Source organism: Brachyistius frenatus, unplaced genomic scaffold (genome assembly GCF_029030835.1).
Source record: "Brachyistius frenatus isolate BFR_SWC_R1_liver_20210118 unplaced genomic scaffold, ASM2903083v1 Contig_6, whole genome shotgun sequence".
NCBI lineage: Eukaryota > Metazoa > Chordata > Actinopteri > Embiotocidae > Brachyistius > Brachyistius frenatus.
This window is the reverse complement of record NW_027210605.1, coordinates 4,277,690-4,303,321: the sequence shown is the minus strand read 5'-3', so window position 1 is coordinate 4,303,321 and position 25,632 is coordinate 4,277,690. Positions and strand designations below refer to the sequence as shown.

Sequence of the window (25,632 nt, the reverse complement as noted above, 5' to 3'; positions counted from 1 at the left end):
GCATGATTGTTTTTTTCATCTCCCTATGAGGGACAATTAAAAAGTTCAGAGACTGATGCTGTTGGGCATGAATGGAGCGCAGCACAGTAACGCCGTGGAAGCAATAACTTTCATGAGTAAGTATTCCAAGTTATGTCGCTTGATCAACATCAGCACCTCTGTTACGCACGTTTTTGTGACCACTCGTACACGTGCCTTTGCGATTTTAACATGGACATGGGGAGAGACTGCATAACATTTTTGGTGTCAAATCTAATCAGCAATAAAGACCCATGAAATGCTTCCGAAAGCCTATGGCAATAAAACCAGTGTAGTTGTTTTGAGTGACATTTGTGTTTCAAGAGGGTCAGGAAGACCAAGGCCAAAGAAAGCACATCAGGTCAAGAGCATAATCAGGTGCTGCTGTGATGTCCTAAGCTGCTGAGGGAAAACATTTAGTGCAAACAACCTGATCTGTGGAACGATGGCACTTGGGTTTTACATCAAGACAAAATTCCCGCTCACTGTGCGTTGTAAACATTCAAGTTTCTCACCCACAACTACACAATCGTCTCTCTCAACCCCTCATCCTCACTGAATTTAGCTCCCTGTGACTTCTTTCCCTTCCACAAATTGGCTTTCCCCACTTCACTCAAGTTTCAGGTCCTTGGTGAAATTGCAAATGTTACACGTACCAGTGGTTACGACAATGCTTGTAGCACAGGTGTGGATGTCGATCCAGTGATGTAACTTGGAATACTTACTCTGGAAGGTTATATCTTCCCCCGCCTGCGTGCACGTCACGGTCTTGCACAACGGGAGCAGTCACTGAACTATTTGATTGCTCCTCTGTGCTTCTTTCATCTCCTCTCTGACCATCTCCATCCCTCCTCACACAGATGCTCCATTGTTTTCAGATATGACTTAATTACTTGGCTAATTGAGGTTCATGTAGCTGCAAGACACTTTGGTGGTGGAGAGCTACATTAAATCTGGTTGCTTTACAGCATACGCAAAGGTCATGGTCAGTGTGACTACCAAACATCCTCTTTTTCTGCCCAGCGTGGTTCACAGTCAGAAATACAATTACTGTACTCTCTGTCCAAAGACGTCAGCGGATGAGTTAGAAACAGATAGAAAGCCCATAGATTCTCCAGAGATTTAACAAAATAGTTTGTCAGTGATTTTTGGTTTCATGATGTTCCCAGTTAACTATAGTGTATTGTGGGACACGAACACCACCCTTCTCCGTCGGTCATGATGTGACTCAGTTTTCCATCAGCTCATTTCTCATTTATAAATGGCTCAATATTCTGATTCTTATCTCTGAGCAAAGGAAATGACTACTGTATAATTGCTTTTAAACACAATTATGTTCACTAATATGCATCCCATTCTGTAGATTTTTTTCTTTAACAATTTTATCTTCAGTGCCCTTTTAAGAAAGCCTAAAGCACTCTCTTCACTGTCTTCTTCTCCTCCTGCTTTTCATAGGACATCTTTGCCTCTTTATTTCCCACTCTTTTCTCTTTTTTGTGCTGAACCAGCTGTTTCTTTCTTTCAATATTGACCGCTTGTCAGAAGACACTGGATAGAAGAACAGGGAAGGTCTGTGACTCCTCTTTATCTGCCGTCTGTACATGAGCTTATAGCAGAAAGTGATTTTGACAAATAATACCTGTTGAGTAATGTTTAATAGAGTGCAACATAAAACCGTAAAACAAAAATCATAACGTTGATTAATTCACATGCCTCAGTTATTTAAGTAAATTGAATAGAGTTTATAAGAGAGGCTTTAAGGCTGTCAGCATCTGCTAAATGTATTCTGCTCATGCCTCAGGCCACCTATGCAGAAATTCTCTGGTGGAAAAATTTAAAACAAAAAAAAGGGAACATCAACAACATGATGGATAGTCTCTGGCACCATTTATCCAACCTACTTTTATTAAAAATAAATAAATAAATAAAGTATATTCGATGCATTTATACAGGAAATCTCTTTTTTGTTGTTGCTTTGGTTATCAGGGAAATACCTCTGTAAATATTTTAAATGTCACATAATAAGTAACGAGCAGCTTCATAAATGCGACAGAATTTTACCCTGAAATGAAAAACTTTCTCACTTTCTCTAAATGTGTTTAAATGGTATCTAAACTTCCACAGCAATTTTCTAAAGAGCAGATGCTAGTTTTGAAAATTAAGCTACCTTTCACCATCGCTGGAGGCAACCTTTAAAGAGTCCAAGCAATCTCCAAGCTTTTTAATCATCTATTCAGCTTGGTATACTGTACGCTGGCGGCAAGTACTGAAGATGATTTCTCCCAAAAGCCTTCGTTCGCTTTCCGTCTACTCTAACCTTCCTTTTCAAATAATTTACCGGTGTAAGCACAGTCAGCCTTTGCCAACATTGGAGATCAAGTGTTTAATTCAAGGACACATTTTCCAGTAAAGGAGGAAAGCCCAGTAATCATTAATTTTCCCTCGTGTCGGTTTCACATGTGACGTGCCAGGCAGAAGCACACATCACTTACATTGAGGCAGTCACCGCCCCCTGCTGTTCACCACAGTGAGTTTGGCGCATTTTGTCCTTGTTTTCCAGGCCCATGAATCTTGCATGCAGTGGATATTTTGATCCGTGACAGTGCATATTCCAGGGGCAGCTGTGCTCTGTCTCATCAAGTACAGTTGTCTGTGTCTCTGCCAGTGCTGATGGAGGAAAGTCTTTGGCATCTCATTATTTATTGAATTTAAGGGAAGTATTTCTGGAACAAGGTGAGTTCTGAGTCTGGTAAAAAAAGAATTATTTATGGTGTGCTTTGCAATTCACAGGCACTAATGGGACGAAGCCCATCACTGTCCACACGGATAAAAACACCGATGCTCAAACACAGACGCAATCTGCTGCCTCCTGCCTTCCAGCGTAACTACAAACCAGTCTAGACAGGGATACTGTGGCTCAATGATACCTCAATGTGTGAAGTATAACATCCTCATTGTGTTAATTAACACAATGGAGAAAGTAGATGTTGACTGACTAGATTTTCTAATGGGGATTGCGGATGTAATGCTGGCAGTTGTCTGATTAATGTGACCAAAGAACAGTGGTTTGTAAGAGGTGCAATTCCCTAAAAACATGTATTGTTTCATCTAGGCACTATTTATGCCTTTCTGACTCACACCTGTCACCCCAGTGCTAATATACCACCCAAGTGTTGGTCGGTAAAAAGTGTCAGGGTAAACCAGTATAAAACCTGCTTCTTGGCAGAGCGTGGTTTTAAAAAAGGGAATTTGTGTGTGCTGCAGCTCACTGAAATATCAGCGCATTCAGGTCAATCATGACAATATGCCTAACCTTTTTCCACTGATCAGTGATTCTGTAATTATATGCAGAATTGACATTGGTGCTAATGAGCTACTCAAGATACAGAATAGCAGGTAGCCCTGAGGTCAGGGACTCAGGGACTAGGGACCGTAGAAAAGGAAACGTTGCTGCAATTTTGAAGCTTTTACACTGGTCCTTGTGCCATGTATGTTTGTATGACATATTTCAGAGTAATTTAGTCCTTTGCCTCTTGGTTTCAGTACTGTCAACGGGAATTTATTATCTTTTGAAATGTTTGTAAACACATTGAAACTACAATAACACAAAGCATATATTAGCTGCTGAATGCAACCACAGTAATAATTTCTTAGACGTGAGACGGGGCTCCTAGCTACTATTTAAAAACGGTAATAAAATCTGTTCAACTATAGGGGCTAAAAAAGACAAAAACATGCTTTTATGGACAAAGTCTTTACTATTTCATTAGAAAAAATAGCTTAGCGTTCCTGTACAATTCATATTGGAGGGTGTAGACAGAAATAAAAGCTGGCACTATTGGATGTAAAAAGAACTTTACAATTGCAGATGTCAGAATGTTTCTCTCTTCTGTCCTGTAATGTCAGGTACAACCTGAATACCTACCTCTGTTGTGCACTCTGCAAAATCAGGTGTGATTACAGCCTTGAGAACAGAGGAAGTGGAGGGTGAGAGGAGAAATGGGATGTAGCAGGCCTGTAAAAATATAGAAAGGAAAACTGGGTAATTAAGCTTTTTTTTTTAATTACACTCTCTCTTTTCCTTAAGTAAAGTGTGTGTGTGCGCAGTCGTTTATTCAGTAGGTAAATCTATCAATGTATTGTTTTGTTTATGCCCTCTAATGATTTCAGTTCTTGCTCATCACATTAATGACCACATCCCTGTGGCGACTGCATGGTCTTTCTTGGTTTCAAGGTTGACTATACTGTGTAAATGAATCCCTTGCTAATCCAGACTTTAGCCTCCTACCTCACTGCCCCAGCCATCCAGAAAATCTCTTGGGACATGCCTCTAGCTGATGTGCATGGTATTATGTGGAAAAAGTGCTTGTCTCCTCGCCAGTTACTAGAACTAATATTTTTGTTTTAATGTTAATGAATCGTATCACTGGAACAATATAATTATTTTGCCAAACAAGCAGTGTCTTTTGGGTCATGGCTCGAAGATATTGTAACAATAGATTGGGAATCATGAGAGACTAATAGGATGCTGTATGGGTCCCATGGGAAATAAGTGATACCGTGTTATGTGAAAGGAGGCGAGATAGAAAGAAACAAGCCTTGGAAGAAGATAGGATACATGAAGAACTAACAGTATGTTCAATAATTATGTCTAACAATCTGACTTTTTATGCTTTGATGCCATTTCAACATGCACACTTATTTGCTCACTAGAGATTCACAAAATCTGCTATATAAAAGGCTTCTTTTAAAGAAATGTAGTCACATTAGCATAGATGAGTGTATTCCAGTGCAGAAGCCTTCACATGACCACTTTGTATTTAAAAAATCACCACTTGTATCCATACTTAGACCCACCTACTGCATGAACACTATAGCAGAGGTTCCCAAACGCTTCTGGCCATCCACCACTGTACAAAATCTGATTTTCCCAAGTACCACTTCACACTGCTGATACCAACAATTTTTTTCCATAATATAAAATTCTGATTTAACCATGCAATAGCCTCAGAGAGGCTAAATAACAACATTGGGCTTCTCTTTTAATTGGAAAGAACACATTTACATCTCTTGCTCGAAGTGGCACCGCTGTGTGGCTCAAATTCAGACTCTGCCTCCTCTTGGGCAAGTTTATCTGACCTGTCAGGTCAACTGTTGTCACTTACCTCTTGACTGTTTTTTGGACTTTGGAGCCCAATTCCACTTGTTCCGCTTGCTAAAATCAACAATATGGAGTCTGAATCCAACATTGTCAAGCTCATTTGTAATGCCATGCGCGACTACGTGGTTTCCCGTGGACCGACACAGGACAGCGGGCTGGGTTGACTGCGTGGTTTCCCATGGACCGACACAGGATGGCTTCTTCGTGCAGGTGATCTTCATGGATCGACACTGGACGGCAGGTAAGTACCACAGGGTAGCAGACAGGCACACTGGTGGGACTGCAGCAAGCAGGAGACAGACAGGGGTCAGAACTGGGATTGCAGAACAAGCAAACAGACTTACTGAAGTGCAGCGTGGTATCAGGTGAGATGATCGGACGGACTGACGCAGATGGAGTGCAGGACCGGGGTTGATATACTGTCAGGTGGTGATTGCTGGAATGAGAACCAGCTGTGCCAGCTGAATGAGGTGTGGTAGTGGGAGGTGACTGGAGGTGGGCAGTGGAATGAATCCACAGCCTCTAAACACAGACCAAAACATAGAACACATGACAGACAAAAACAAACGGGAGAAGACAGGAAACATGAGGAAAAGGTTGATTGAGAGAAACAGAGGGAACGACAACCAGGGACAGGTGGAGATCCTGACAACAACTAATTTTTGCGTCATTGTAAGTTAATGTGTACATGTAAGAACTTTTGTCTGTAATAAATTGTACTAAAGTTTGGGGATTACTGCTTTATAGTTGTCAACATTGTAAGTAATTAGATGTTAATTCAAACAAGATGAGAAATGTTATGGAACTGGAGGGACAGAAGCAAAAAAGACCAGAGTGGGATAAAAATAACAAGTAAGACCCAGGAGGGCAAAAATATATTATTCTCATCTGCTCCAGTCCTAGTACTTCAAATTTGATCTTAACTGTACAGGCATTTTTCATCACTATACCATTAATTTGTCAATTTACTCCACCTGCTGCAGTTTCTATTTTTCAGATCACATAGTACTGTCAAGTGGAATGGCCCTGCTTTGCTTAGTCATATTCTTATACACAATAACACTGCTTTCAGGAACTCTCAAGGTAGGCATTAGCCTTGTGTATAAAAACTCCCATTCAGAAATAAAAATAAACTACCGTAGCTATTTTCCTTTTATTTTTATAGGTTTACAGAAAAAAGGAAACACTTTTTTATTGCCACCTTCCCACTTATCTGAATGTATTGTAGTGTACCATGTCTGTCACCATGATTTGGCCACTATAGTGTTGTTGCATCAATACCAAGAATGACACTTTCTTCAACATTAATTTGCAGTATTCATGCTCAAACTTCTGTTTTTGTTATAAAAGTCTAAAAGAAACTAAATATAACTCTACTTCTTTATGTGATGGCGTAAAGACAGGTCTTTACCCACTATGGTTGTCGGTTGACCTAGGCCTGCATGTTTCACACTGTTAGACGTATATGATGAAGGTGAGTCTTTTGTAGACACGCAAATCAACACAGTAACCCCTCAGCCAGGGTAATGACAGGCTATTCAGTCATTGTCGATCGCCTTTGCCAGAATCTTTCCCTCTGTGTGAAATAGAATCCACCACTTTGGGTGCTTCGCCCTGGGGGCTCTCATCCTCTTTCACAACCCATATGCACACACACTGCCAGTGCCACATCACTGCTGCAAAGTGCATTTAATTGGCATGCTTTTATGCAGAATAACTGACTTGTCATCTGTTCCTGAACATCTCCACTTCCCACTGTGCCTTTACATACGCACTTTCTTTTCTGTTCTCCTTCTTTGGTCAGCACTTTAGCAGTAATTCCTGCTTCAGTGAACTGGGCATACAGTGCATGACTTGATCTGACATGAAAGCTACAGGCTAGCTATTATAGCCCTGTATTAGAGTCTCTGAGTGTGGGGAGGGGGGGGGGGGGGTGGGTCAAGTCCCAAGTATGGCGTAATTCAACAACAACAATACCAGCACCCTCAGTAGCCTATCCTCTGAGAGGAACGAGGAGGGAGACAATGTGTGTGTGAGTGTGTGTGTGTGTGTGTATGAGCGAGAGAGACAGAGGTGGAGAGAAAGTGAGAGAGGAGGCTAGTCGCATCACTCAAGAGGAGTAGGCGTGCTCTTGTGCGCTGCATCGTTTGATGATCTCCCCGGTTCCCCCTAAACCTCCACTCTGTGTTCTCAGTGGGTGAGGTCGGCCAATCAAAGCGACCAAGCGGACTCTCCCTGCCGGAGGAGTCGAGCTCGACTTTCCGTCGGGGAGTCTAACCGTGTGCACCGCGCCGGTCAGCGGGGCCACACCGCAGCACTTTGGATAACTCAGCTGATGATCCTGCCGTTTGCATAGGCGCGTTGCTCATCCGCGTCCCGTACCAGCTGATCAGCTCAACATATTGCCATGAATGGTTTAGTCAGTCAGCATAGGTGACTTTTCATTTCTTCCATTTTTCCCTTTTTCTTTTCACATTTCGATCTCTGAGGGAGAAAAAAAAAAAACTCCACGGTGGCAGCATAGCCCAAAAACTCGCACTGTGCGCGTATTGGGGGGTTATTTTCGCTCAACATGCAGGTGGATCGGAGCTGTGTGGTCTCCAGTGCGTGGTGTACGTGGCTGCTTTTACTTTTCTCAACTCTGAGCACCAGGGTCACTGGGGTGGGAGGCAACCACCAAAGCATCCCTCCGTCCGTGTAAGTAGATTACCTTTACGCAAAGGTGCCGCGTTAAAGTGCTTTCCAAACAGGATTAGAAATACCCCAGTCGTATGACTCACCAAAAAGATATGATATAATGAACCACAGCAGAAATTTTTCCATAGCTTTTCAGTTCCCCCTCCCCATATTTTCTCTTTTTTATCACCTTTTAAGTGTTGAATATATATTCTGGATTATAAATTGACATTTCAATTTAAGTAAAAAAGCAGAGTAGTTAAGAGTTCAGAAGTATTTCATATTAACAACGGTGTTGCATATCAGTTACATTTTTATAATTATTAATTTGCCTTTTCACTTCTTTCTTGTCTGTGGTCACGATTTGTATGTGTGGTCTTCCTACAGAGTAAAGCTGTGGGCTTCAGCATTTGGTGGAGAGATGAAGTCCATCTCAGCAAAGTACTCAGGCTCCCAGCTGCTGCAGAAGGTGAGCTGGTTTATTGTCTGAATTCAACTCTTTTGGTGTCAAATTTGAAGTTCTCTCTGGAACAGCACTCCGATTTCAGGAACAGGTGCACACTCGATGCAAAATACAAAGTCAGAGACGTGAGAACAGATACATATATTTTTGTCTAATGCCCTTGAAATGTGAAGTATGTTTTTAAAAATGTATACAATGTGTAGCCTAAGTGTAGTTGTGTGAGTACACACTGTATTCCATTTTTTTTTTTTTTCAAAGCTGAAATGATGTGATAATGCGGGGAAAGTAACTGTTTATTTAAAAGCTTAAAAATATCTTTTTGAGAGCTTTTTAAAATCGCTGTGCGGATATGAAAGAACAGGTTATGAGAGGAAATGACTGGTGTTGAGTAATTTGTTAGTCGAGATAAATGTCACTTCTCATCTCTTAAACTGCAGGACCTTGAGAATCGGTAATGCATGTTCACTATGCAGGCACAGATTTGAAAGCTTATTCGGAACATGTGCCATTTAGATTGGTGTCAATTGTCAAGCACTCAGGCAGATGTGTTCTCACACACACACACACACACACACACACACACACACACACACACACACACACACACACACACACACACACACACACACACACACACACACACACACACACACACACACACACACACACACACACACACACACATAACATTTTACCCTCAGAAAAGAGCAATTTTTCTTTGCTAAGCAACTGAATGTTCCTCACATTTGAAACACCCCCTTGCCTCCTTTTGTGCTGCTCTGCTTTGTGGCATTGATGCAAGGTTTGAGTGTGATGTAATGCAAATTTTCCTAATGGAGGGTCAGTTGATGAGGTGAGTTAAAACTGGCTAATGGATAATTAGTGAATAAAAGGCCAAGCTGAAAGTAACCTCTCAGTTGGCACACAGACAGTGTTGTCCTTGGGGCCAGCAGTTCAGGGGTCTAGTGGATGCAGAGATCTTGGGTGTCACACTGTCGCATGTCCCTTATACACGAGTGCATACAGAATCCCCTCACACACACAGACACACCCATATATTGCACGTGCACATGACCACGTACCGCATATTCAGTTACACAGTCACATAGACATGCATGGATTTCATCAGCCGCTGATAAGGCAGATGAGTGGTGTTATCTTTCTGACAGGATAAAAACTCTTCCCCCTTCTCATCTTTTTCTGCTTCCAAAAGAAGATAACCCTCCCACAGAGTGACGACCTCCTTATGAAATGCAAATGAAGGCCGCAGGGTTAATTGAGCAAAGAAAAGACTGAAGACCTTTTTGTAGGAAAAGCGCATCTTTCCCACCAAATTGTTTTGATGCAAAGTGTAGTGTTAGTCACTGTGCCCTCTTCTCACAGTGTTCAAATGTACAGTATAAATGGACACATGCATTTACTTGCAAGCGTTGCCAGCATGTCCCAATATCCTGTGTGCGAGACCTTGTTGTGTGTCTGGTACAGTCCAGTAGCTCTTGTCCAGGGATGCTAAGGAGGGACCACAGATGCCTCGAGGGCACATATGCTTTTAAATAGGCAGGAAGAATGAGGGATATACACTGTTGTACATAGAGAGGGAGATGGTACTGAAGAGAAAAGACCAAGGTTTGTGTGTGAGTGTGTGTGTGTATGTTTCCCCTAGGCAGAGGACAGATGGACTGAGTCTGTCTTCAGTTATCTCTCTGACCCTAGCGTAACTAAACTCCCCTGGAAATAACAATAGCTCTGCATGAGTCGCACACACACCGCTTCTCTGGTTCTGATTCAATGAATATGCACCATCTTTCTCATCAAACCAAAGGAAAAAAGGAGATCGACCAATTAGTGGAAAGTTACATTTTGCCTAATGACTTTTGGTAAAAAAATATATACACAGCACACAAATCCTAAATAAGCTTGCACAGAAGTGTCATAAAAAGAAACTCGTTGCTCAACAGGTTTTATATTTTGTAGTTATTTCTTTAGTGTTTTTGAAAGTGTGGCATCTATGGTGGCTCCTACTGTTTCTTTGTGTAAAATGATTCAAATTGAATTTGATAACCCCTTTGTGTTGACTCTGCAGTAATTTGATGCTCGATTTGACTTCAAAGTTAATCATCTTTAATAAGAGATATTCTTAAAAAGTGCGAAAGAGTTGTTAATCATAATTAATAACACAAAACCATGCAATACAATTTCTTTTTAATTGAGTCAGTCAAAATACACTCGTGGCTTAAATTAATATTCTATAAATAAAGTCATAAAAGTGCTTTAGTAATTTCAATGAAAAAGGAAACCTATTTGTGGCATCAATTCTAAATATATTTTTGACTTGAAATGGTTAGTGTTTTTATTCCCAGACGGATCTAAAAGTACATACATTTTAATCTAAATGTTATAAAATGAATACTTTTTTTGAATAATTTACAAATTGAGTATTGACCAACATTAAGTAAAAAAAAAAATTTTTTTTTTTTAAATCCTCTTAGACCAGATTTCTTCTGTCATCCAAACCTCTCTCTCTTCTTTCCTCTCCTGTCCTGATCCCTTGTTTCTTCCCACGCCACCACCTACTTCCTATATCCATCGGAAACAGCTCTTGTTTCAAGGTTATATCAGTCAGGACATACAGTTTGTGTGTGTGTGTGTGTGTGTGTGTGTGTGTGTGTGTGTGTGTGTGTGTGTGTGTGTGTGTGTGTGTGTGTGTGTGCTTGTGTGTCTCTGCTTTTGTTAGCAGTATACTCATCAACGCATGTAGAAATATTTATAATGTACTGTTTAGATTCACTGTATGTGTACACACACTCACACCCATATACAGGAGAGGAGAGTTCTGTTTGCGACACATTAAACATCTCGCACTGATAGTTGGAATTAGCTCTGTGTGTTTTACCCTCTTCACTGCTATTCTGTTGAAATCTTTAATTTCATGTATCATTGAGCAACCTGTCTATACGAACCAGCCTGACTGTGATGGCTGCGTCTGCTAGGACGTTGTTGGATGGGCTAGTTTTCACCTCACTGATGTTATGTTTTTCTGGAATCAAAGTAGTGGGACATTATGCCACGCTGAAATAACTTCAAGTCTCTTAGTAATGGAAGATACAAGAAAAATGATCAGTCAGTGAGATTGCCACTGTGGCTATCTGAAAGTTATCCGTGCTCGTCTGCTTTCCTATTTTTAAAGCTGTTTCTGAGGCTGAGGAAAAGGCAGCAGTCGTATACGCTTGCAGTGTGTGTGTGTTAAGTTTGCATACCTACTTAAAGCATGCTCAATCACACAGACACACACCATCTCTCTCACACAGAGGCACATAGACAGAGTAAAAGAGCAGAGGATGATAGGAAGGCGTAATGATGTGTGACAAGACTTTGCTGGAATCGATTTGCTTGGGCGGGAAAGAGGAGTGTGTATGTGTGTGTGGGTGTGTGTGCATGTATGGTTTCCTATAGAGAGTGGTGCCATACCATTCTCTTTTCCTATCCAAGAGCTTAGTGCCGGCCGCAAGCCACTGACATGTCTTCTGACAATATTCCTTAAGAATGAGTTGAATAAGACTGAGTGGAGTGGTTCCTCAAAAAGAAACGGTGGATGAAAAATAAATACCAGTGGTGAAGTCGTTCAGTGAAGTGAAGAGGCGAAAGGCTTACGGAGAGACCCGCAACGAGAGAAAATATTAGGGAACAAAAGAAAGAACAGATCCCTCAATTTGTTTTACCATACCCTTTTTTTGTGATGTAAAACAAATATGTCATTTTTAATGGAAACTCAGTTTTTAAGTCAGGAAAGATAAACATATACTTTCCTGACTTTGTTTTTATCTCACAGTTGTCAGCATCTCCACCCTAGCAGTACACACTCAGCAAAGCTTTTGTCATTTCCCATTTTTTCCCCTCCTTTTCCTGATCAGATTCAACTTTACATAGGATAATTATCAATAGTATCAATAACTAATTAATACACTTAAAATAAATCTACCAGTTTCTCATTTTCTGAAAATAGGATTTTTTTTTTTTTAATTAAAATGCCATCAAACTTTATTTTAGTTTAGTTTAGCATCTTTCACATTAGTGCAGAGAAACTGCATGTTATTTGCTCAATGCAGTTTATTTGGAATCAGCTCTTTAAAAAATCTTCTGAACTCAAGAGATCAAATAATTTATTCAGACATGATGAGTTAAGTGATTCACACACAACAGTGTGTATATTTTGATTGTGGCTTTTTTACAAGACTTGTTTCACAAAAACCTGAATTAATATTTCTACAGAAAGCAGTTTTCTGTTTGTCTGTTTCAGAAAAATCCCCAAAACACATCTATTTTTATTCTCAATCTGTATTTTAGTAACACTAACCAGATTTAAGAGCGTGACTAATTGACTGATTTTGAAATGGAAGTGATTATGCATTTCAGTTTTTCACATTCATTGAGAATTAATTATATTTGGAAGACAACAGTGGAAGAATGCCTGTTGCTGTGTGCAGAACTGCAGTATGAGTGGATAAAATGCTTTATATTTTCTGCTCAGTACTCATATTAAGCAGCATTTACAGTTTAATTTGACTTAGTATTCATTTATTCATGCATTTTCTTACCATGTGAGAAATCAAAAAGGGAAAGTGCTTCGTATTTCTGACATCAATTTCTATTTACATATTTGTCAAGAAAACTTTATTTATGTTAGCAGTAGGTTACTTGTTAAGGTTATGGGGATTTTCTCTAAACCAGAACAATGTCTTTGTAGTATTGTGCACATACAGAAGGTAACTCAGTACTGGACATACATACTTTCAGGGAATAATCTCATTGATCTAAGGAAGGGTTTTATAATCTACAGATACACTCAAATTCTGTGTGGTATTTTGAAATTGAACTTAAAGTTAGCTTTTTTTTTTAGGCAAATAAGTAATATAGAATTAAGGAATGCAGTGCTTTTCCACCAAAGTTATTATTGGACAATGCTCTGAATCAGCTGTTAAATATATGGCGAGATACAATGTAATATCAGCACATTTTATAGACTGTGAGAAGTCAAAAATGTCATACGGGGTTTGGGTTAATTTAGGTATTTCTAAAATCCTGGTAAAATCCTGTTTATTGTATTTAAGCTTTCACTTGATTGTCAAAAATATTTTTTTTTATTAATAGAAAGTATTTTATTTTTATATTACTTTTGCGGTCTAAAATTGGTTTAACTTTTCATTTGAAGAGCAGTTTTACTCATTTCTCTTTTTGCCCTCTATTTGCCTTCCTTGCAACATAATAATATGGGTGACTTTGTCTGTGTCTGTGTTTGTGACTGTGTCAAAGTGTAGGGGGAAGTATGCTTGATGGCGCCAATCTGCTGCCAGGGGTGGGTGATGGCTGAGGCGTTGCAGTGTAACAGCGTGTCAGTGAGGGGGAGACGACTGCAGATTAGATTTAGTTTTGGGAAAATTGAATAGCTGTCAGGTTTGGTTCAGCATGGCTGGCAATGAGGTGAGGGGAGGGGGTATGCACTGATGACTGTCCCTCTTTCCCTAACCTCCCCTCACCCACCCATCTCTCGTCTTGCTTCCCTCTCGCTCCCTCTCTTGTTCTCATTGACCAAAGCATGATCTTCCTAAATTTGATTCCTTTACTGCTCAGAGAGGGGGGAGAAAGAGATGTGTGTGTGTGTGTGTGTGTGTGTGTGTGTGTGTGTGTGTGTGTGTGTGTGTGTGTGTGTGTGTGTGTGTGTGTGTGTGTGTGTGTGTGTGTGTGTGTGTGTGTGTAAGACAGAAAGAATGGGTTAAAGAAAGAGGAATGTCGTGTCACAGGGTTAATTACGGCGTTAGCAGGTAGGAGTGCAGCTTGTGCTGCTATCCTTTCATGTCCTAACTGGCCAGCTTTAGCCAACACAGCCACTCACTCATACTGTAATTAGTGCTTTGTTGGTGAAAAAAGCATGAAAAAAGCCACTGTGAATCAAACCCCCCCCCCCCACACACACACACACACACACACACACCTTTACTGTAGAAGGCTCAGGAGCAGGGAGTAAGGCCCTTTGCTACCGGATTAAAGAACTTAAATTCGGAAAGCGCTCTACTGCTGACGCTGTATTTGTGGGCTTTGAAAATCAAGTGCCTTTTGATGACTTGTTGTGTGGTTCACATCTTTGATTTATCCCCAGTCTCCCAGTCTAAGTTCATTTGCCAGCCTCAAATATGTTTGACTTAGAAGTTAAATTGTGTTTGTACGAAAGTAGATTTTACTTTCCATTCCTGAAGTTTCTGCAGAAGACACACACACACACACACACACACACACACACACACACACACACACACACACACACACACACACACACACACACACACACACACACACACACACACACACACACACACACACACACACACACACACACACACACACACACACACACACACAAAGAACCACATAGTCTTTGCATACAACTGTAACACATTGTGCTCTGTGCTGCTCGGATGATGAATGTGAACGCTGAAGATAAATATCCACTGTCATCTGTCTTCAGCTGCTCAGTTCTGGTTCTGCCTCTGCTTCTGTTGGCCTGCAAATAAACAGCATCTCACTGTGGCTACACCGGACATTAATGAACACGCATACTTATGTAAGCACACACACACACACACACACACACACACACACACACACACACACACACACACACACACACACACACACACACACACACACACACACACACACACACACACACACACACACACACACACACACACACACACACACAGAGATTTCTGTAATTATGACAGATTGTTCACCTGGTTTGCTCCAGACTTGACTGCATACAGACAGCAAACATTAGCCAACGTGGTAAAGGGGCGGGACTAGTGCTATTAAGCACATTAAAGTGTGCAGCATTGTGTGAAGGACTGTCTGTGACTTACTGCTGTCCACATCAATCATCCAGCCGCTTCTTTGGGTTCTCCCTGTGTGCTGTAGGTAAAGATTGCTCTTATAAAGAAATACAGTGAATAAAAGAAAGAACACCGGCTTCTCCATCAATAACAAATACCACCTTGTATTTCCTGAATAATCTTGGTTCATTCATTGTGCTGGTCGGTCTTTCTTTCTTTCTTTCTTTCTTTCTTTCTTTCTTTCTTTCTTTCTTTCTTTCTTTCTTTCTTTCTTTCTTTCTTTCTTTCTTTCTTTCTTTCTTTCTTTCTTTCTTTCTTTCTTTCTTTCTTTCTTTCTTTCTTTCTTTCTTTCGTACTTCTTTTGTCCGTCCCTTTATCTCACTTTCTCCTTGTATTTGACTCAATCTTTCTGTCAACTCTTCCCTCTGTCAACATTTTCACCAATGTGTTTTTGTAAATCTTTGCATCTCCCCCAATTATTCTTCTCTCCTTCCCTCTTGCTCTTTCTCTTTAAGTCTCTCCTCCCTCTATCCCGCAGCTTTAATAATGGATAGGATGCAGCTACGGCACTAAAGAATACATGGGAGGGGATCTTGGGACACGGCAGTGTTTGGAGCAAGTGCTCGTGCCCACATCCTCAAAAAAAGAAAGTTCCGCTGGCCTAGCACAATGTCCTGCACTCGCTGCACTCCCTGACAGCCTCAGTATGTGTCCTAAGTCACCCCCTTTGCCCCTACATCCACTGTGCCAACTTACACACACCCACATAAACACACATTTAGTTTGACTGTACTTTATGGAGCCCTTCACTCTGCCCACTTTGCACAACACTTCTCATGGACGGTTAGAGTGCTGCCAAATCCAGCTCAGTGGGACACCAGTGGCCCCTCCTCCTGCTGACCTTCACCTGCACTTGCTATCATCTCACACAAACACACACTTGCGCACAACACAGGATGGAGGAATAATGTTATGCTTGTGTACCGATGTAAAAACACATTAGTTATTCACCAAAAAACCTCTCACTCGGTACAAATTACAAAAAGTTTTCCCATTCTATATATATATTCATTTTAGTTTCCTTTCGTGTCACTGTTACAGCTCATGTAATGCACTTATTGGCTAGAGACCTGCTTTGACTAATGTGCTGACGACACTGAGGTATTGCTGAGCAGTGAGTAAGTGACAAATGATTACTTACATAGGATACAGAGGATCAGTATCGATCAATGTAGAGCCTTATTGATTGCATGGTGTTGTTTGGCATATGCTGTAACAAAGACACAAGACTCCAGAATAACATTTCACACTGGTGGCACTACTGCCACACACTCTCTTACATGGCTGCACCAGTGCCAGATTTGGTAGCACCACTTCCCTAAAATAATAAATATGTATTGTCCTAGAACTGTTTTAAATTCCTTTACATTATATTTGGGCACATCTATGATTAAAGTGTAGAAGAGATAAAGTGCAACACTGCAACACACAGATAATCTAGTACAGACAGGAAACATACTCCAAAATCGGTGTGTAACATATTCTAATGTTTACAATCATATGGCTATAATTTTTTATATGATAAATAATACTTTATATTGTGAAAATGTTATTATTCTGACTTGTGGACAAAATGACATCATACATAGTGTAATAGTATGACAAATGTTGCGTGTGTAACTCGTGCACTGCATCAACAACCATGGCTGAAACGGCTGCATGGTTGAGGAGTTTGGTCCAAATAAGGGAGAGACTTCAGTAATGTGGAAGTGGTTTGGTTACAAAGGATCAGATGTACAACAAACCACAGTGATTTGAGTCTTTACTGAATATTTGAAGGCACACTGTTACATTTATGCTAAAATATAAAACTATAACACTTATTTTATTGCAATCGTATGCACTTGAAATTCATGATAAAATGTTTATCATATTTTGTCACATCATGAAGAATATTGTTATCGAAGAATATACTTATTTATGATATTATTTCAGGGGTATGTTGCCCACCTCTATAGTGAAGACTATCAAAAAATGTCAGGATGCTGATTGCACACTTTGGTGTAAACAGTGTGCGGATGCTGACAACATGCATTACCGCATTGCTACCTCTCTTTAAAAAGTCACAAAGCACCATCTCAAGATTATTCCTGGAGTGTCAGAGAAGGCAATGATCTGCACAGGTCGGAGATCTTATGCTCTTGTAAGATGATTTGCAAGATGTTCATGGCATGAACAGTGGACGAGCATGTTAACTTGACAGTAATGTTGAGTAAACATGAAATACAATCTGTGGAATTTAAAATCTGATACGCAGGGTTTTAAGAGTGAGGCTCGCAAAAACACTGTAAATATGTTGTGATTTGTTGACGCTGTATGTTTTCTTTAACCTGGTCATTTGATAACTATCACATCATTAGTTTATGTTCTACACTTATTATAAACTGTTCCTTATATTATATGTTCAGTTCAACTTCATGGTGGCTACAGATAAATGTTTTGCAATTCTCTAAAGTATTCATCTCCACTGTAAATGGTGCATTTATTCCCTTCATTTTTTTGTGAGGGCTTTGAAGTAAACTCAAATAAAGCTGCAGTCCAAAAAGTGTAACTTCTCGTAATAAATCTCCACTTGCAAGGATGAATATTGCCTTTATACATCCACTACAATGTTTTGCTCTCTCATTCCACTTTCACGCTGGCTGCTGCTAGAATCAATCTGAGACTGTGAGAATGCATGGAGTAGAATTGAGAAGCAGCAGGTCACGTTGTATGTGTTCTTAAGCATGACAAATACTTTCCAGGACTCTGCTGAAACCAACTGAATGCAGGCAACTTCAGATAGACGGTGGGCTATTAATCAGGTCTGTGTGATCAGATTAGACCTGCTCCTGGTTCTATTATGCTTGTGGTGAAGTGAATTATGGCTTATGAAATAAAAAAGTGGAGTGGAGATGGTGCTTGTTGTACTCACTTCTTAAGTTTTGAAATGGAGAGGCTGCATTTGCTTCATAAAGGCATTATTTCAGGGTAGATCTGTTTTAATGCTGCCATAGATGATGTCAGCCTTGGCCCTTTAGGAGCTTCTGCATGTGTGTGTGAGTGTAGGTGGGGGGTACACCAAGATAGCATGGCATGTGAGGATAGTGAAAGATGGTGGCCATTAGGGATGGCTCCGATTTGGCACCCACTCCGAGGGGCAATGGTGCATAGCTAACAGACGACAAACTCCTGAGCATCACTACCAGTTATGCCATAAGGCCGTGTGTGTGTTTGGGTTGGTGTACAGCTGTTGTTCTACTATTCTTCTCAATAGCCCTCAGGCCCTCAAGTTTAAACTCTCTATCACTGCTGAAGCACACACACACACACACACACACACACACACACACACACACACACACACACACACACACACACACACACACACACACACACACACACACACACACACACACACACACACACACACACACACACACACACACACACACACACACACACACACACACACACACACACACACACACACACACACACTCAGGAACTGCGGGTGGATGACTTGTGTTGAGGTGTGTAAGTGGCTTCAATGATGCCAAAATAAAATCCACCCCATGGCCTTTGCTCACAAGGAGGATTTAATGACTTTATTTAGGTTTTCACACAGATTTAGGAATGTCCGTGTTCATTTTTAGTAGGGTGACCCCCAAATAGTCAATGAACCCTTAGACAACGAAAAAAGTCTTTGTCGACCAAGTTTTCATTCGTCGTTTAGTTGCAAGAAGGAAAAGAAAAAAACTGCAACTTGTCGGAGATGTTATTATTATCTTACAGAAACACTTGTTACCGGCTGAGTCTTCCCCTTTAGGAAGTGGCCTTGTGGGTAACCTCAGGGTGACTTACGTCCAGTGGATCAGACATAAAGTGTTTAGAAAGGCCCAAGTTTCAGTTTAACAGTTAGCTAAATGTTGTGTTCGCTGCCCCAGAAAAGAAAAACTTTGAAACATAAAGACGGTGCAGGTCCGTTTATACCCTGACTGTCAATAATCTGTTCCTAGTTTAGACGGATACGCTATTAGGCTCAGATGCAATATACTGTCTGTAAATAAATTAACGAAATGCTCAAGTCTCCTTCCTGGTTGTTCCAATACATTTAGAATCTGTTTTGATATTTTGCCGTTAGCATTGTTGTTAATAGGCAGTTTGTTTTGTGTATGTGTTTGTAAACGTTTTAATTTAAAAGCTCATTGTTACAGTTTTGTATTTCTCTGTAATGTAGCAGTGTTAACGATGTTCCCTATTACATCCCCACTAAGCCAGCATGTGGCTTAAACCCTTTTCTGATCCAGTGATTCTGTGACTTTTCCTACAATGTCACCAGGAGGTTGACATGTATAGATTTAAATGAAATGTCTCAACAACTGCTGGGTAGATTGCCATGGAATTTGGTGCAGATGTTCATGTCTCCCTTCGAATAACTTGTAGCGTAACAACTTACGTGATTCCTAAACCTTTCATCTTGCGTTACCACCTGGTCAGTATTTCAGTTTGTCTGCTACTTTGGTTTACGACTGAATGCCTGCCTCACTTGTAGTTTGTCTTCATTGCTAATTCGTGAAAGTTAACACGATAACGTGTTAAAGCTTAATAGTGATCATGAGAGACATTTTACCTTGCCAGCAGCAGCATGTAAATGTGGCTGTCTAATTTTGATTAATGTCTTACCTCGATCTTTGTTTCCTTTCTCACTACGCTGTAATTAAAGATTAATACCAGAAAAATAATGTTAAAGAAACATTGTCATTGGGAGCACTTTAGCATACTGAAGTCAACATTTATCTCAAAGCAAATCTACTTAAGTACAGCCTCACAGAGCTGCGGGCATGATTGCAGACTTGTCATTTTTTGGGAGTTCATGTCAACTCAACTGTGTCAGAGTCCTTCAGGCCAACTTAAATTTATGTTGCAGGTCCTAATGAACAAATTAAGTCAAAATGTCTCTCAAGTATGAATTCTGACAATTCAGTGACATGATATTTTGAAATTCTTCCTTTCGAAGCTGTTAATGAGGTTATTTAGTTACCAGATTTGAGACCAAGTTCTTAAAATGCATGAGCCAAATAATTCAACATACAAAACTTAAATAAAAATATATATAAAAGTTATTGGGAAGTGAAGTCTTAAGTAAAGTCTTAGAGCAGTCAAGTAAAATCTTACTTGAGCTGTAAGTCTTATTCTACAAGAGGTTTTTATTGTATTTAGGCAGTCTTTATCTTTAATGTGGTGTACTGTATAAGCACACACCACTATTGGAGGTAGTTTGGTCATTGTTAAAGCACGACACCCCTAAAATAATGAACATATCTTGCTCCAGTCAAAATCTCCCTGTTTCCATAGTTCAGCTGTAAATTAATCCATTTACTGTCTCGATCAGCCAATTCTGATTTTAATGCTGCTCGTGATAAAACATTTAGAGCTGCTGTCACTGCTGTCAACACTCTTAAGAATTAAAGCCAGTGTGTACGAGTGATAATAAAGAACGTTGTAGGATCATTATTTAACTATTGTTATCTGTCGAGACTGAAAAGAGCATTAATTAATTGAAGCAAAGAGATACCACAATTTGGAACATTATTATGAAGCCTGACACAGGGCATAATTCAGTTATCATTCATTAGCGACAGTATTGTAGTGAGTTATGTTCAATAGCTGCTTTATAATGCTCTCAGATGTGACTTAACTAAGCCAAAAATGACAACCAAACTGTTTGTTTTTAAAGAAAAGAATTAAGACCAGGGTGCCAGCTGTTTTCTGCACCATCTTTTTCAATGTCTAACTGGGTGTCTAGCCATGTGGTGGATGTCAGCGACCGACCAAGCTGAAAGCTTTTATACGGCACAGTCCATTTCCTATCAGAACCTGCCCTGCTCTCACCATATGATCAAGTGGTGTGTCAAAGGTGCGTGTGCGTGCATGTGTTCTCATTCACAGTGCATTGATTGAATTTCAAGGCATGTCCATGTAATGATTAATTCTATATTCACCACCGCTGATAGATCGCGTTATGATGAGTGGGGCGGTGATGAAGGTGCAGCCACTCAGGCAAGAAGAGTTTATGATCCCTGACTTTTTTTCAAGATGTTTAAAGATATCTTGTTGTTATGTCTGTTTGATTTACAGTAAGTGTTTAATTTATATTTTGTCTGTGTGTGTTTTACACTCCGCGGGGAGTGTCTCTGTGGCACAAGATACAGGACTCAGACCAACATGCTTTTGAGGCAAGGAGGACAAGCGTGAAATGAATTGTTCCACTTCATCTCCGGCCAGTACTCTTCTTTTGAGGGAACAATTTGTCGGTTGGCATACAAGGGAGGGTATGAAAGGAGGAGGGCAGAGCGACGATTTGGCGTTCCTGGGAGATCCCGTGATCCAGCAGTGATTTCCTGCTGTGGATTTCGGCTGACACTTCTGTCCCCCGCGAAAGTATACAAACTCAGAGTGTTTCACAGGGGACAGGATGCAACAGCAGTCATGGTGCAATTGTTTCAGACAGTCTCTCGCCATCTCTTCCCTACTTCTGCACACACACACACACACGCACACGCACACACACACACACACACACACACACACACACACACACACACACACACACACACACACACACACACACACACACACACACATACACAAGCAGTAGTGGCCCAGTGACACGGTGGCAGAAAACAGAATTTACTTCAAGCACATGACACCCTGGAGTCCTACCTCTTCTCTTTTTCTCTCCTCACCTCATCTCTATTTGTCTCTCCGCTGCCCGTCTCCTCCTCCTCCCTGAGCCATGTTCGCTTTAATTACAAACATGGCTTTGGGGAATTAGTGGCCCTTTGTATATTAAATGATGACGCTGCAAGACTTTTGTTCTCCTGAATGTGTTTTAGGAGAGTGCATGCTCATTCTCCAAGGATGTAGTTTGCATAAAAGATCACATACAAGCACCTGGAAGCATACACACACAGCAAGTGTCCTTCATCCAGAGGGAAATTACTTTCCACCCAGTTGTACGTTTCTGTTCTGGGATTTAATTAAATTATGCAGCAAAGCCTTTGTCTGACATATTTAAAATGTTTTCAACCATTTATTTCATGAAAACATACATTTCTCTACATGTTGGAAATTATAGAATTAATAGAGATTGAACTACTAATGTTTCATGTTGAAAATTGTACATTTTGGTGATGAGATTGTGATCATGCAGTGACAAATATATTCAGTTGTACTTCACGACAACTACAGTTCATAAATAAAAATTAACTTCAACAACAAGTACATGGAGTATTCATTATGCAGGCAGGGTGGTGCCTGCCGTTTACATTATGTATTATATTAGTTGACTATGCAGCATCAGCATGAGAAGAAGAAGGATGCAAGCTTGTAAAAATAGGTGTAGAGCTGTAGCCAACTCAGAATTTTTCCAGTTGAATTGGATTTTAGTGTGTTTCGACTTTCCTTTCCTTTTTTTTTTCTTAATCCGGACTATCTGACAATCAGAAAAAAAAAACACAGTGCTCTCTATTTTGTCTCTGGATTGCCGAGGATCTCTGTCCTGGTCTGCTTTCAACGGTGTGCAACGGAGGTTTTGTTCTCTTTGTGTTTTCCATGCGTGTCTCCAAAGGCATGTGAGTCCACTGCCACCTGGCCTCCTCATCAAAAACAACCACAAAAAACCTGACTGCTTAACAAGAGTCTCAGTCGGCTGAGGGGCCTCTGAATGATGATTTGACTCGTCAACTTTAATGGAGCAGTCCTACATGGGTGTAAATGATACAAGTTTTGAGAATGTTTTTTTTTGAGGAAGGAAATGTTTTTTGGAACTTAAAGGGCACCTTTAATGGACACAGAGACCAGTAAATTAAATTACCATCTTCAATGTAACATTTTTCTGGAACAAATTTACCATTATTTTGCAGATTTACAGCTTTAGCATACACATTTAGACTACGTACGAATGGCAGATGCTTATTGTTGATATTGATATTAATTGTGTATATTGACTGTTGTGGCCAAACATTAATGGGTGAAAGAATCAAAGAACCATTGAGAAGAGTAGTGTTTGAAAGAATGATAATGAACCTCTGATATTATGGTTCTTTTTTGTCCTCTTTCTTTTTTATTTTCCTCCTTGTCTTTGAACATCTGAACCTTTGAATGACTTGCAGTTCTTTTAATCTAACTTTATTTCTTCTCAAGTTGTTTGCTCATTTCAGGGTCTCAGCATATTAGAGAGTTCTAAGTGGACTTTTTGGTCTCTATGTCCTTGTGTTTTCTCTCCTTTTCTCCACCCCCTCCCTCTCCCCCCACACACACAGACACATTAAAGAGGCTTCTCTGAGTCTCTTTTGTTCATCAAACCAGACTCATCCACTTGTAGTCAGACGGGCATGACGAGGCAAACAAAACAAACAACGTTGATTTTTGTGAATGAAAATCCAATACCGCAGCTTGAATGAGACCAGATACTATATGTAATTCAGGGTAGTATGCCTGGCATCTTGGCACATGCTTCCAAATTCTGCCTCTTTTCTTCTTCTTTGAATGTTCAGCTTCATTAAGTAAGCCAGAGAGACAACAAACATTGGTGGAAATAAAAGAAAATCACTAATCATGTTTATATTTTTTGCTTTTTATCATTTATACTAGGTTACATGCTTTGTAATTTTTCATTATGAATTATGATTTTACTTCTCTTTTTTAAATGATATGTGCTTAAAAAAAAATCTACGTGTAATAAGTGAAGAAAGAGATACGTTTTGATCATAACTTTAAAAAAATTATGTACCTGTATGAGCGTCTGTGTGTGTGTGTGTGTGTGTGTGTGTGTGTGTGTGTGTGTGTGTGTGTGTGTGTGTGTGTGTGTGTGTGTGTGTGTGTGTGTGTGTGTGTGTGTGTGTGTGTGTGTGTGTGTGTAAGTGAGAAGAAGAGAGAGATTCAAACAGCTGTGAGATTTTGTGAGAGTTGGCCAAGTTAAAGTCGGCTCTGGTGACGCGTAAAATGAGCTGGGATTTGGGGTATTTGGGTTCAGTCTTTCTGTGAAATGAAGTTTTCCCCTTCATTAATCACTTTATTACCAGACCCGAAGGAAATGGCATACATAGATACAAACAAATACAGTATTGTTGCATTCAAAGACCTACACTCTTACAACATTATGATAGATAGACATAAAGAAAAACAGTTTTTTGTGTACCATAACTTTCCTGCCAATGACAGAAAAATATTTAGTATGATGGCTGCTCTTTTTCAATTACATATTTTGGATATTCTGTTGTATTATTGATTAAGTTCTGTATGTAAGTGTGTGTGTCTATGTGTTGGCTTTCATACTGTATGTCTCTGTTTCGGTGCTAAAGTGTAGCCTTAATATAAGAAATCACACCTCTGTTGTCCCACAGTCAGACCTCACTGTGTAGGAGAGAGTAGCATCATCAGCTCATTCATGTGATGTGGAAGAGAAAATGACAGGGTTTGAGTTACTATAGAAAATACTATATGTGTCACCACTGCTTGTCTCTGTCTTCAATACATTTGAAACTGCTTTTGTCAGTGGACACATGAGGTCAGAATTTGTAGCTGGGTTGTGGTTTGGTTCATGGGCAGACAGTTATTTGGCTCAAACAATAAGAGTTTTGTGCTCATCCTCTAGCTGTGCTCCATTTGACCTGCTCTGTGGTAAAGCACCTTCAAGACTGTGTATGTGATACACTGAACCCCACCCTCTTAAGCTGCTGTCAATCACTTAGGGCGGTTATGTAATTTATTGCTCGCTCAATGAAGTAGAATTTTAAAGTTTCAACTGAAAGCCGATAAAGTAATAATACGATTTTTATTTAAATAAATGTCTAAGTCAATATCTATCGCTGCATGAGATAACATAATGGTGATATAGCCTGTGGCCCACTGATGAGACAGCCATTGAATTTGCAGTATTATGAATTAAAAGAGCTGGGTTTCTGTGGTGACATTCTTTGGGGGAAGAAAAGTGGCGCGTAGTTCGTGACACATTTTTCACGAGAGGACATGCAGAGCTAATCCAACAAGCTCGCTCTTTAACTCACTGTTCAACTGCTGACTGACTGACATCACACAGGTGACAATGTGTGGACCTCTGGGAAGTGATGTGCAAAAACACAGCTGCAATTACCGATTATTGCCATAGGTGACACCAAAGAGAACGACACAGACATCTTCAAGACTTTAGCTTTCATAACACACTGTTGTCTGATTACTAATGTTTACAATACCATATTTACTTCAATGCAAAATACAATGGAAGTAGATTGTGTGTTGGGAATAAGCTGTTTAACCCAGTGGCCAACGTTTAGGGGTTCAAAACTAATTGCACAGATGCACCAGGTCAAACAATGTGATTATTA

At 40.1% G+C, this 25,632-nt stretch overlaps 1 protein-coding gene across 2 annotated transcripts in view; it reads left to right on the top strand.

Annotated features, from left to right (window-relative positions):
* Window positions 1-7,354: 7,354 nt before the first annotated feature.
* The window catches only part of cacna2d3a (calcium channel, voltage-dependent, alpha 2/delta subunit 3a), a 114,329-nt gene continuing 96,051 nt past the window's right edge, over window positions 7,355-25,632 (top strand). Inside the window, exons 1-2 of one of the 2 annotated variants that reach the window (XM_069687934.1) lie at window positions 7,355-7,876; window positions 8,243-8,324. In XM_069687934.1, the coding sequence (XP_069544035.1) occupies window positions 7,752-7,876; window positions 8,243-8,324 (207 nt within the window). In that variant the 5' untranslated portion in view covers window positions 7,355-7,751. The remainder of the gene's footprint in view (window positions 7,877-8,242; window positions 8,325-25,632) is intronic. The other variant, XM_069687942.1, reaches the window with a different exon arrangement.